This window comes from Lutjanus erythropterus, chromosome 1 (assembly GCF_056507025.1).
Source record: "Lutjanus erythropterus isolate fLutEry1 chromosome 1, fLutEry1.hap2, whole genome shotgun sequence".
Lineage (NCBI taxonomy): Eukaryota > Metazoa > Chordata > Actinopteri > Lutjaniformes > Lutjanidae > Lutjanus > Lutjanus erythropterus.
Window position 1 is genome coordinate 34537448 of NC_139317.1, and position 14048 is coordinate 34551495.

Consider the following 14048-nt stretch of genomic DNA (forward strand, 5'->3'; position numbering starts at 1 on the left):
TGTTAATTTCATGTTTTGTTTTTATAATTTACGACAGGAAAAGGTTAATCAGTAATTAGTAATCCGAGATTCGGGCCTTTAAATGCCCATAGCCTACATACATTTGTTTTTGCTTTCAGTCTGACGCAGCTTTCAGTCATTTATTAAGTCTCAGATTAACACAGAAGGAAAAATTGAACTGGAAAAAAAAATCTAAATAGGCCTAAGTTATTATTCTTGACCTTCCCCATCCTCATCATGTAGATTTTCCTGGATTTACCAGGCTCCGTGCATCACTGACAGCTCCGCCATTGGCCAAGGACACACAGGATGACCACAGCGCCTCTTAACCGAGCCTGAATTGCCCTAATACGGAGGAAAGACTTTTATTACAAGCATAATCCCACAAAGACGACCTCAGATGACGTTTTTGCGAGGATGTGGACTATTTGCAGGTATTGTTTCAGCGGTGGTCTGGAATCAAATTGAGCCATAAAACCTAAATCTTTCCCTGCTGACGTAAGAATAATTCACCGGGGATCAAGTCAGGAATAGTAAAGGAAATCACTGATTTGATAATACTATTTTGAATCACATATATGTAAAAGTCAGCTTTTCCATCTCTGATTTAGAGAAGTTGTTCAGAAGTATTTTCCACCGTTTGCTCTGTAAAGTGAAATAAGTTTCACAGACTTGTCAGGATAAATATGTAGATTGCACAATAGTGCGTCAAAATCAATATCCCAGCTGCAATTAGTTTACACGGCAGCCTTTTGTCTTTCACTACGGAACTATTTGATTTTAAAAGTTTGAAATGTGAGGATCAAAAAGTTTCTGAGGGCGTCAGCAGGCATCACAGACTACAGTGATCATCTTATTACAGCTGTCTGTACTGTACGAGAGGCACCCATACGACAGTGAGCCCATAACGAGATGGACTATAGGCAAAACAGCCGAATCAAAGGGACTTTGATGGACCATGTGAATGTCTCCGCCGGGTTTGATCCTACAAATGACCTTTTAATTAACACAATGTTAAGTTAGTGCAGCGGCCTGCTACACAGGGGACAAAGCAGCATTCATCCTTATGTCCCTGCCTCGCTGCTTTGGCCTGAACAGTAACAAAGTGTTTGATGCCACTCCTGATTAGATGCTGACAATGGAGAGAGGATGTCCCCCTTTCTTCCACAACTTGTGGATTTCACTCACGTCCCCCTCTGAATTATGACCTTCTTCCATCAGCGCTGCGGCTCCATGCGTCGAGTCAAGATGATCAAACTTTGATCAAAACGCACATCCGCAAATGTTTTAATTGGCCGATCGGACGCTCGGCTCGCCTCTATAAATAACCACGACACAGAAAACCAGAAAGCTCTTGGAAAAAATGTATTCTTAGAAAAAAATGTCATGAATGGCAAAACACAGAAGAAGCTCACATTTTGAACACAATGACAAAACTCCTCAGGTCCAACACATGAAGGGGATCCAGTCCTTTTATGGTCAACTTTATGTCCGACAAGCTTTTTCTCTTTTACAACAGGCGAAATAGACACGAAGCCACAGTAAAACGCAACATGTAACAAAATACTGAAAGGAGATACGAAGTCCAACCAATAAAACACGTTAAATAACAAACAAACAAGACAACATAACAAAATAAATAAATACACAGAGAAATAAATAAGTTTGCTACACTACACGATTGCCATACACAAATTCGGCCGTTTTTAATTTGGCCATTCTCGTTGCTTTGCATGTAGAATTTTTGCATAAATTCTTTTTACCACCATAAAAACAAAGTTGTGCAAAATGATAGCCACGTCCACAATTTGACAGCTCTCACTGCTGCAGCGCCAGGTAGCTCCCATGTGTCATATTGAGGCCGCTGTCCTCGGCCAGTGAGTCCTTTAGTGCATAATAAATGTCCCATTATTTATTGTGTTTCCGCTTCCAGTGATCTAAAAGTAGAAAAAACCCCAGCAGGAATTAAAAATGAGTTCCCAAAATTAAAAGAGATAAACAGCCTTTATGACAAGATGTTTAATTTTTTAAAAAGTTTATCACTCAGGTAGAAATGTTTCTTTTTGTCTCATATTTTGGGGATTTTAATAAATTATTTTTGGTGACATAGTAACCTGTCACTTGTTATTTCAACAATCATTAGATTTAGATCAAATTTTAAAAAATAAAATTTAGCAACACATATTTAAAAGCACAATACACAACATTTTCCATGAACAAAATTATGTATAGACTTATATAAACATAATCCCTTTCAATCACCACTTATGACCCACTAGAAGTGTGTAGTGGTGTCTGTGTCTGCAGAGACCTTGCCCTCTGACTGCATTTACTTTTTACTATTTTCTCATTATTTTGCTGTGCTAAGGATGCTTCACCAAACCAAAACATCAGTATCTGATATCCTGGGAATGAGACACAACAATCAACTATCCTTTTGATGCATTTATGACTAGTCCGAACAAATCGTACTGCTTCTCCTCATATTTTGATGGTTATAGTAAATTACTTTTGATGAAGAATAACCTATCACTTGTCATTTCAGCAATCATATTTAGATCAAATAAAATACAATCTAGCAGCTTATATTTAACAAAAAGTGAGCGTCTGTCTGTATCCTTGTTCACCTGTGAGTGTTTAATGGTGTTGTTTTGTGTAGATGTCTGTCTCTGTGTGTGTGTGTGTGTGTGCATCGTGACTTGGCTGCTTTCTTCCAGTTCAGTGCAGACTTCTCACCTGCTTCACCTCTTCATCACTGGTCTGAATGCAGTGACCTTGTCATCCTGCACGGTCCCACAGGCTTCGCTGAGGTCAGATGGCTGTGTCTCTGCTTTGCCACCAGAGAATCCTCCTGCACACCCAAATAAAAGCATAGCTGAGAAAACTCGCCTCAGATGCAATTTGGCAGAAAGTGCCTCACCACTTCGCAACCATAAAAAATGGGCTTTCCTACATTCGACAACGCATGGAAATTTAAATCATGTTTGGCAGAGTTGGTGTGCCTTAATGTACCATACAATGGAAACCACTGTATACCTGTCTGTGCACAGAAATGGTCTACATGTGGGAGCTGTAAGACCAATTTTACCCTTTGCAGTATGTTAAAGGTTTAATATGCAACATTTTCCTACATCAACAATATATACTCAGGAACATAATCCCTTTCAATTATCACCCGACCCACCAGAAGTGTGTTGTGGTTGCTGTATCTGCGTGTATTTCACATTATTTTTGCTGTGCTTGGAACGCTTTAACAACCCAAAATGTCTGTATTTGTTATGCTGGGAATGAGACACAACAATAAACTATCTTTGTGGTGCATTTACAGCTTGAAGAAATCCTACTGACTCTCCTTTAGATATTGCAAGTATAAGATATTTTACCTTCAATAGTGGAGTACTGACAGGTGTCTGGGAGTGCAGCATAGGATGAACAGTGCAGTTGGAGGTCCTTGTGACTGTAGCTACCAGTGCCATAGACTTTTGAGTGCAAGGATGAGCCCTCAGGGAAGGGGCTCTCAGTACTGGCAACTCTGCCAGATTCATGGAGGCCTCTCATGCCCCCACACTGTCCAGTAGGTGCCCCGGTAAGCCTGGCGCTCTGGAGCTGGCAGTCCCCACTCGAGTTGCCTGTCCTCAGCTCCGAGCCGTGCTGCTGTGGGCTCAGTATGACCCCTGATGCGGCAGTACGAGCCAGAGACCAAATCCGAGGCTTATCTGATGTTTCGAAGTGAGACAGGGACACTGTTCCCGTGAGGCCGGTCGAAGAGGGCGCCTTGGACACCACGGGATCCAGGAAGTCGGACGGGAGAGGAGGGAGGGTGGTGACACTCTTGATGGCACAGGGGAATGCGTGGAAGCTGTTGGTTAAACTCAGGTGCAGCTCAGAGCTGCAGTCTCTCTTTTGAGGGGCTCCAGACACTGCCATGGCCCTCTGGAGGTCCTGATCGTCTGCAGCCACCTTTTCACAGTCACTGTCCAGTTTGTCACAGTCATCCTCATCCATGTCCTCCAGATCACTGAGGTGCAGATCCTTCTCCTCCTTGCAATCACTGGAATCTACAATGAAAAAGAAGATTTTTAATTAACAATGTTGGAAAAGTTGGCCATTGTAAATCTATAGAAATTTGTTGAGAAAACTTTGTCACTCTGGCTCACCAACTTTGTTACCTTTCCAGTTCATAAGATCAGCAACTGTATTTCCCTAAATTTACTCTAACAATATCTTTAGTTTAACACTTAAGAACTACTTTATGGCACCAAAAAGAAGACAAATAATTACCTTTGGTGACACAGTCCTGGTCGCTCTTGTTAAGGTCGTCTTTCCTGTCGTCGGTGGCCTTATTCTTTGGTGACCAGGTCATCTTGTTCTCTTTTTTTAGCCTCCTCCTGGCGTTGGCGAACCAGGTGGACACTTGGGTGAGGGTCATTTTGGTGATGATGGCCAGCATGATCTTCTCTCCCTTGGTAGGGTAGGGGTTCTTGCGGTGCTCATATAACCATGTTTTCAGGGTGCTGGTGGTTTCACGAGTTGCATTCTTTCTCCTGGCTGTACCATTAAAGTCTACTGTCCCGTATCTAGAGAGGGACACACACAAATTGACACACATACACACACACACAGACAGTGGCCATTAGTGCATTCAGTGAAGGATGTCATAGTCTACTCACTCAGACACCCTATATCCCCACACCCTGCTGTTTGAAATATATACAGCTTCGCTCCATGCAGGTATCAGAGAGGAGTTACACTCTGACCTTTGATCTGAATGCGGCACATTCGCCCTGAGAATAGCTGCTTTAAATGATCAGTGCTAGAATACTTTTTGGCAGGTCTGCTAATGCTCACATTACACATAATGGACAAAAATGAAGGTAGAATTTACCTGTCATATTGATACTGTCCCAGTGAGTGGTCGTAAGGATAGTATGCAGCGGTCTGAGTGATGCCAGAGTGTAAAGTGCCTGTGCTGTCCTTAATGTCGTACTGTGGATTCTGTAAAAGACAAAGAGGTTGTTATAAGCTTGCAGAATTCAATATTTCTCTGCATTTTATTATTTTTAAAACAATCTCATACATAAATTAAAGATTTTTCCCCATTTTTCATCTCTTAAAATAACAATAAATAACTTGAAGCAAGAGCGATTTGAGCTACACAATATTAATGTCTTTTTAAAATGTATTTTAACAGTTTTAAAGTACAATATGCTATACATGACCCCATAATGTTAATTTTTATTATTGTATGGTTTTTTTTTTACTTTTTAAAAAATGTTCAGGTCTGATGTGCAATATTTTCATGGAAAGTAAATTTTAGCTGACTTCAGGTGTTAACATAACAGAAAATAAATAAAGAAAAGTTCCATCTGCACTGTAAAATATCCATTCAACAAGTCATTTAGTCCCCATTTAGGGTTTGTTGTGATTTAATCCACTCCAAAATTTTATTCAAACCTTATTTTAAATGGACAATTCTGACTATGTGATTGCTATTTAATTTAACTTTTTTTCAAATGCTGGTTCAGCATCATATGAGTGCCAATAATTTTCAAACATGGCAGAAAGATGAGGATTACTTTTTCCAGTTAAATTACATTTGATTCAAATTAGGCAAGTTCCTCTGCACTGCTTCGTCACACCTAAGTGACAGGAATTTTGCCTTGTTTTAAAGGGGGGAGCAGATAAGACTGGATGCTGGATTAAACGGCTTGTCGAAGCGGATATGTTTGCAGCGTGAAGATAAATTGATGAACAAAACCCGGCTGATCGATCAGCGTGAGCCCCCCTCCTCCCCCCCTGAGCGCATCAGTGAAGCCCACCAGAGTGGAGTAGATAGCGGATGGGTCGGTGCTGTAGGGGAAGTAGTTGGCGTAGTTCTGGCTGGCGGCGGCCGCTGCGGCGTATGGAGAGCTGTACATCCCCAGCGCTGCGTTCAGCTCCGTCCGGCTGCTCGCCAGGAGCCGGTTCTCGTAGGACGGGCAGCAGAAGGAGGCAGCGGCGGCGGCGGCGGCGGTCTGAGAGCCGCCTGTCCCGTCAGAGACCGACCTGGAAATCGAATCGCAGCAAGTCGTACTGGGGTTTGCCGACACGAAAAACTGCATGAAGAGAACCGTGGATAGACATGGTCATTGGCTGTTTCAGCTCTTATCTGGATATCTGTGAGAAATCTGAAGTGACTGCAGGTGAAAAGATATTTGAGTTAAGTTGCTCAGTCGAGTCTTGAGGCGTGAAAACTTAAAACGAGCGAAAACGTGAGCTGGTTTCGTTTGTTTTTAGTTCACACCAGTTGTCATGAGGCAGGTGTCATTATCTTAACTTATGACCTGCCTTATTTGAAGGTAAGTCACTTTTCAGAGAATTCCTGGAACGAGAGAAAGTATCTTACATTGTGAACAAGTGTAATAAGCGATATCCGTTCATTGTAATGTTTTCTTGTTTTAATAAAAATAGAATTTAACACGGCAAATGAGATCGGAAAGATATATTTTTAGGTGGAAAGAAATGTGCGCAATCCGTGCGTAAAAGTGACCTGCTCCAGTTTATCTACGCATTCAAAATGTGAACTTGTGCATAGTATAAGAAAAATCTAAAGTAATGTCACTGTCAAGTAAATCGCCACTTTATTTCAGATTTTAAAAATTTAAATTTTACAGACAATCTATTGAATGTTCAAAAAATATTAATCGAGATAAAAGTTGAGTAACAACTTTTCCATGAGAGCAACTTTTGTCCCCTGTTCGACTTGAACTCGAACTTGTCATTAGGCGCAATAAAACTGCCCTAAAATGTAAATAAACCACTTTAATCGAGTTTTAGAAACTCATAGGATAATGACATGTGTCTAACGCTTCCTAGTAATTTAAACAGAAAGTTTGCGGATGTGTACAGCGTGCGCTGCAGCCCAATTACACCTCGTCGTGAGCAATAGGTGACATTCATCTCTATTGTCATCAGAAAAACACGTGAGTTCATTCATAATTCAGTGTAATTGGACACGGGTGCGTGTCGATATTTTGGTTCAACAACAAAAGCACCAACAGCGAAAAAATTGCTGTCAATACTGTCAAAGCAGTCACTCACTCAGGAATGTTTCTTACAGAGAAAAACTGCTCTGACCAAAGCAAAAATAAAAATGTTTAAAAAGCCAATTTTGTGTGTGTGTGTCTGTGTGAGTACACAAAGTTAAGGAGAAATAAAAAGCAAAGTGTCTTACCTGTGAAGTTGCATTGTAAGGGTATCCAAATTGCGAGAAAGACATAGCTGCTTCTTTTGTTACCATCAGCAATATTCTTCACCCTTGATCGATTGCAACCAATTCTACTTCAAATCCACCGTCTTACACACATTTCCACGCACGGCCTTTCGCTCAATAATAGATGACTTCACTCATAGGAGGGAGACTTTAGGCTGGCATCAGCTGCAGATTGTTTTATATGAATGAATAATCCCCCCCAAGGACCCGATAAGAAATGAAATTAAGCGTCATTAAGTGCAAAAAAATTGTTGTTGTGTTAGCTGAAGGAGGCTTAAAGGATAACGTAAGACTTGCAAGATATGGACTCTGCTTGTGCTATTATTTGTGGCTCTATAGTTCTTTAGCATTCATCCATGCAAGGGTATCAGCGTGACGTCACTGTAATCCCGGAACGGCAGGGTACCAAGGATAGAATAATGTCTTTGCCAATCACGTCCAACGCAGGGTTTTCTTAAGGTGCACTGTACACAGCCTTGTCCCGCTTTTTGTAATAGAATTCTGCACCGATTTGCTGAGATAAAGTGTCGGAAAATTGTGTTATTGTTCATCATTATTGAATTGCAGCAACATATGGAAACCTTCTGTGAAAAGTTACATTAATTAGAAAGAAAAAAAAGAAAAACGGGATATTTTTGGAAAATTCAGCAGAAGAAATTACTTTTTCTTTTCACTCGGAATCAAACGTAAAGTCTCCAGGACATTTCCTGTAGTTTAAAAATGTTTCTTTTATTTACAATCTATCACAATTAAAGCTGGTTGAATGAGGACTTGTACGACTTTTTTTTTCTCTTTCTTTTTTAATCTCGACCTCTGTTCGCCTCTGGCTTTCTGGCCAGAGGTCCATCCCGGAGTTAATGACGATGATGTTTCTATCTTTCTCTATTAGAGAGAGGGGCAGTCCCAGCAGGAGCGGTTAGAGGGGTTTTTGGCAGGTCAATAGACCAGTGATTGATGCGCGCCTGGAGACCTACGTGACCATTACGCGTAATGCGTAATTGTATCAATTAACAAATGGATACATGCCCTTGTTTAACCAACGAGTAACAGAGTGAAAATATGCCTTAGAGGTGAAATCCGAAGAGCCGTGCTCGAGAAAAAAAGACAGTGGAAGCCCTGCTCCCCAGTCTAATTAAATATCCGTGGATGGGGGCGACGAGAATTGCATTTTAATTGAATGATGCTCACTTGAAAGATGGGTAAGGAATGATGCTGCCTCACACTGAATGAAACGAGAAATAATTTTAAGCCTTATTAGATCAGCAGCTCAACCATCACCAGTTCTTTCGTTCCCTCCTATAAACATAAACAAGCTGTGCCCCCTCCTCGTGTGATGTTGAGCTGGGACAGGGAGGGAGGAGAGGTAGGAGGGAGGGGGCGTCTATTATTTCCCCCTATACGCACTATATTTGTATTGACAGTGACAGCGATGATCAGTCCGACTGAGTCATATGATCTGCCTGTTTCTGACTATCCGAGACTGTGTAAGGTTTCCGTTGTCACGACTGATACCTTGTGCCAAATTTACCGGTGCCCCTGATGTTCTGCATGGCGTTTCCTCCCTTGGAGACCCATCTGCGATTATGGGCTTTCTCTCCGAGGGGCGCTAAAGAGCCGCGTGTAGCAGATGAAGATCTCCCGTCAGGAGATTTTCCACAGAGATAAAGTGGACATAGTAGTCATGGTCCAGGCTCTGGGAAGTAAACACCCACGGGCTACAGGCTACTCTCTCACACACACCACGTCTTTGGTTCTGACAAGTGCTCATTGCTTCTGACAGGCAACTAAGTTACAGCAGGGAACTTGTTGGATAACACACCATGGTCCTCAGCAGGGAGCATTATTCCACGTAACCAAACTGTATCAAAGCTTTCAACTATTCTTTGAATAAAATCTGCCTATAATTTACATTTTTCCATCTTGTTGATTCTTTTAGTGATTTCCCCAGCCATCTCAGTTACTTTTAGGTTCATTCTGCACCCAAAATATTTAAGTTTCCAAAACTCAAACAGAAAACCAAACAGGGCAAGTAATTTAAAATCAGTTGTATTCACAGTGACAAGCCAACTTTGCTGTAACTGTATTTCCAAATACGTTATTTTGGTATGAATGAAACCATGAAGACAACTGAAGCCAGAAACTGAGAAGGCACTGTACATATTGATTGAAATAACCCAGTGCAAAGTAGTATTGATACTTCGCCACTCAAACAATTCAGTCTTTTTGGTACCCAGGTCTAGAAAAAAAAGAGATTATTTGTATGTTTTTTCACCAAATCATTTAAAAAAAAATCATACATACAAACTGCCTGTGTGGTCTGATAAAAAATGTATAAAATGTGAACGGATTATTTCAGAAAAAAAAACTGAATATGACTAAAATGATGAAAACTTCAGGGTGGACAGCTGCACAGTGTAAAAAAGATATTAAACAGGGCACTCTATTAGTATTGGTATCACTTCAAGAGTACTGGTATTGGTACTCGTATTGTAATTTTTTAAACCATACCCAGTCCTAGTTAGTATATTAGTCATTTACAGGATCAAATATCTGAACAAGCAAAACCATGTATTTTTTCAAAAATGTGTATAACACCATACCATGCAGAAGCAGCATAAGACAACATAAAACTACCAAATGCCCAAATAAACAGGGACATCCATGCACACATACACAGAAAAATACATATTAAACACAAACATACAGGCAAGCAAACTGTATAAATGCAGTGTTCATTTACGCTAAAAATAAATAAATACTCTAATGAAAAATAAAGCCTTTAGTTTGGTTTTACAAGAAACCAGTGTCCAAGTCTAACATCAGCAAACTGTTCCATTCTTCTGGTGCATCTCCAGAACATCTGCATTTCACAAAACACAAAAAAAAACAGCCTGGTTTGCAGCTTTGTGACAATGAAGTTTTCAGATAATCCAGTGTATTTTTAAATTGTTTACTGAGTTTAAGAAGCAGAAGATTTTTCTCAACCTTTAATCCTTGAATTTAGAGTGCTACAGAATCACAGCACTCAGAGATAAGCGGTGTCAGCTGGACAGTAGCAAGCGTTAAACACAGAATGACACATATTTCAAGTGAAATTTAACATTCTTAACTTTACTATTAATGATGGATACCAGAACTCACTTTCACGCCTAAACCGTTGTTACATAGGAGAACACAGAGAAGGTTGAAACACGCTAAATGTAATTGCATGCCGGTGGTCAATGCATTTCTACAAGGGCATGCATGATGGCCCAAGTGCATATGGACAGACTCATGCATAATGCATGCCCAGCAGTCAGTGTAGATCTCACTGAATCAGGCCGAAATGAGCACTAATTGTAATGGCAGGCTGACCACAGTGCCCTTCCCTCTAAAATGTGTGACAACCCCGCAATGAGACATTTTTTTACAGTATTTTGTCTGGATTACTTAGAAATCACATTGGAACAAGCTTTTGTTTTTAGCAGCTAAATGGCGGACAATGGTAATTAGTGATCCTTCTTTTTCAGATGTTTTTTATTACTTTTGGCAGAGTCTGCCATTGTAGAGGTTTAGAACACTACCCAACAGTGTCCTATCACAGAGAGCAGCTTCTTTAGCAGCAGGATTGTGTAGTGGCCATGCTTAAAGGACCTGTGTGAAAGTTTTACAGGGGTCTATTGTCAGAATAGGGCTGAAATGGAATATAGCATTCATCTGTGTGCCTTCAGTCATACAGGTAAAGGTCAACTCTATTGTCATGTAAAGAAATTATTAATTATTAATTACACCATATGCCGTTTTGTATGCATTTAGTATTTGCATATTTCTATACCATGATAGGTCTCCCCCAAGTAAAGATTTTCCTAGTCGACTAGTAGTTTTTAGTTTTTGGGGCACAAAGCAAGCTGCCTGTGAAAAGAGGTAAGGATTCTGAATGTGCTGGAATAACCAGCAAGTAAACATATTTTTCTGCCCTGCAACTGGTATTCACATTATATTAAGTTTGGATTACAATAATTCATATAATCTTTATTGGAGTTACCAGATTTGTGGGGACAAACACATGTGACAACACAGAAAGCTCCAAAAAGTTGAGATAATAACAAGAGACTATTAGAAATAAATCATAATGAATAATTTCCTGTGTAATATCCTGTATACGTGCATTCTCATGATACAGAAACGAAGCGTGCCTCTACTCGAAACAGGCTGCAACAAACTCTGGCAGTTGGAGTTTGTAGACATACCACTTGACCCGTGACTGGTCATGTAATAGAACATTTAACTACTAGCAGACAAAGGCATTCACCCTTACAGTACATTCACTCACGGTATTAAAAAACAAGCAAGTCCAAACCTCTATTATATCTTGTTCTAACGGATCCATGCGGTTACTAATGAGACTGAGTAATGCACGCATCCTCCATTAGAAGCATCACTGGGTGGAAAAAGAAAAAAAAAACCTGGAAAGGTTAAGTCAACACTCAATAGCTCCCAGCCCTATTCTCCTACTTAATACATTTCCTATGCTGACTTAATGAACCACACAAAGCCTTTCTGGTTTTTCATCAGATGGGGGGTAGTGGCGGTGGTGCTGGAGGTGGAGGGGGGGGGCTGTATGAAATGGTAATAAGGGCAGACAGACGGAGAGACGCAGGGAGAAGCCCGTGCTGAGCAGGGGATGAAGCTGCACCTACCTGGAGGTGTGTGATCTCATTAAAGCCAAATTGGTATATGCCAATAAATCCAAGGCACTTGTGATCTGGAATTATTACACGCGCACATACACACTGTGTACACACAAACTTCCCCCCACTGAAGAGCATTATTAGTACTGCAAAATTATCCAAAATGGAAAGAACAGTAATAAATATTGTAATGAGAAATAATAGAGCAGCAGTGGCGGATGTGGTCAGAGCAGTGGCCGGTTAACACCAAAACAAACATCTCCAGGGCTGGTGAATAATTACAGCACGCAGAGGGAGTCATTAAAGCTTCATCAAACAGAGAAAAAAGGGACATGGCGAGTATGACATCATGACGACTGTCTCAATAAATCAATCCAGAGTGGAGAAAAAAGGGACAGTATTGTACACTGTAAACCTGAAGTAGTTCACAGTACTCAAAAAAATGAAGGCAATCAGTTGCCACAACTCAAAAGTTGGAGGTTATCATAGCTTAAATATTTGGAAGTAGGGTTACATGTACTCTGATCACAGTTAAATAATAAAAAAAAAAGATTTAGCTAAATAAATGCAAATAAAAATCTGCATTATTTTATGTCAAGTAAACTTCATATTAATTTTGAGTTTAATATTGCAACAGCAACTCAAACTCAACTCAAACTCATATTTTTAAGTTAATAAAACTGTAGGTTTTCACAATTCATTACCAATAATTATGACTGCCAGGGGATTATACAATCACTTCTGTGTGTATGTGAGTGCATGTGTGCATGATCAACAGACCTGCATCTTGTGCAGAGCTAATCTTGCACACTATTGGACCAACCAGCCTGTTTCTTGTGCATATTCATGACTGTATGCTGAAGGACCTCTGTGATTCAGAACTTTTGAAAAACCTTGAAAAATCGGTGGTCAAAGGCCAAAGGTTACACTTACCTCACTAAAACGCACTGTTGGCCATAACTCATGAATTCATATGCTATATTTCAAATTTACACGCAAATATCTAATAGGATATAATGATGACGTGATGACTATATCTAAAAGGTCAAAGGTCAACTTCACTGTGACATCACAATTTTCATTTCATTTCTTTGCCAGAAGCACACAACTGTAAGGCAGTAATTCTGTGTCTTGACTGCCCTGTTTTATATGATCATTGACAGTTGACTTATTAGCTGGGGGCCACAAGTGATCAACAACTGCTTCAGTTTCAAATCTTGTTTCAGTTAGTGACTAAGTATATGGGGGCGGTGTCAATGTTGCCAGAACCTTGTAAATCTCACCTGGTTGCACCGGGCAGTTGTGGTGGCATTGCAGTGAGTGCTTCACCATCTGCTGCTTAGTGAGGATCTGCACTCTTCAAGTTAATTTAAGCATTTAGTTTAATAGTGTATGTCATGTCAGTACAAGTTTAATCACTGTATAAGTGGTGCCACTGTGCAGAGGGATGATTTGAATGTGGTATGTTGACTTCAGAAGACAATGAGTATTTTGAAAGAATATAATTACTCATATATCCATTAAGTTTTGTTTTCCGCAATTTAAACATGAATCCGCACATTAATGGACAAGCATAATTGGTGTTTCATTTGTAACCCTGTCACTCTGATTGCTTGTAGTCAGATGTTTAACTCAAACAAACCCTAGGCATTTTGTGTTGGGAGCCGCACATCCCAGAGGCCCCTGGGGCTCCTGGGAGAGGGAGAGAGACAGAAGGGAGACGAGCAAGAGGCATGTGTGTGTTGTTTGTGTGTGCTGGCTGGCTGGCAGAGTCCCCTTGAGGCTCTACTGTAAAGCTATCATCAGTGGTGGTGTCAGGGATTTGTAGCTTGTCACTGAGAGCGCGAGAGAGTGCTGGCAGTGACTCTGGGAAATAACTGCTTATGGAGCGAGAGCCTGGCTTGCACAGCATGTGCAAGTGTAGGTGTGTGTGAGAGAGATAGAGAGATGGAGAACTAGTGGGAGGAATGTGTGTCTATTTTCTCCCCGGGGTGTCTGGAGATGTGTGTGTGTGTGGACGGGTAGGTTGTGGGTCGATCAGATGATGTGTGGATCCATGTGCCGTCTTTCATCTCGGGGCCTTAGGCTCTTTGTCTATGTGTGTTCTTGTCGGCAAGTGGTGTGTG

General features: G+C 40.7%; 1 protein-coding gene across 3 annotated transcripts; it reads right to left on the reverse strand.

Annotated features, from left to right (window-relative positions):
- Positions 1 to 1352: 1352 nt before the first annotated feature.
- Positions 1353 to 7718, reverse strand: irx6a (iroquois homeobox 6a). Of its 3 annotated transcripts, none has more exons than XM_084724862.1 (7): positions 7214 to 7718; positions 5820 to 6045; positions 4886 to 4995; positions 4282 to 4577; positions 3384 to 4058; positions 2737 to 2851; positions 1353 to 1937 (listed from the first exon to the last, which is right to left on the reverse strand). In XM_084724862.1, the coding sequence occupies exons 1-6, from the start codon at positions 7225 to 7227 to the stop codon at positions 2742 to 2744; spliced, it is 1431 nt and encodes a 476-aa protein (XP_084580988.1). In that variant the 5' UTR covers positions 7228 to 7718; the 3' UTR covers positions 1353 to 1937; positions 2737 to 2741. The 3 variants fall into 3 exon arrangements, with proteins under 3 accessions (XP_084580988.1, XP_084580979.1, XP_084580996.1); XM_084724853.1 differs by having other exon boundaries at positions 5820 to 6095; positions 7214 to 7717; XM_084724870.1 differs by lacking the exon at positions 5820 to 6045.
- Positions 7719 to 14048: the final 6330 nt, after the last annotated feature.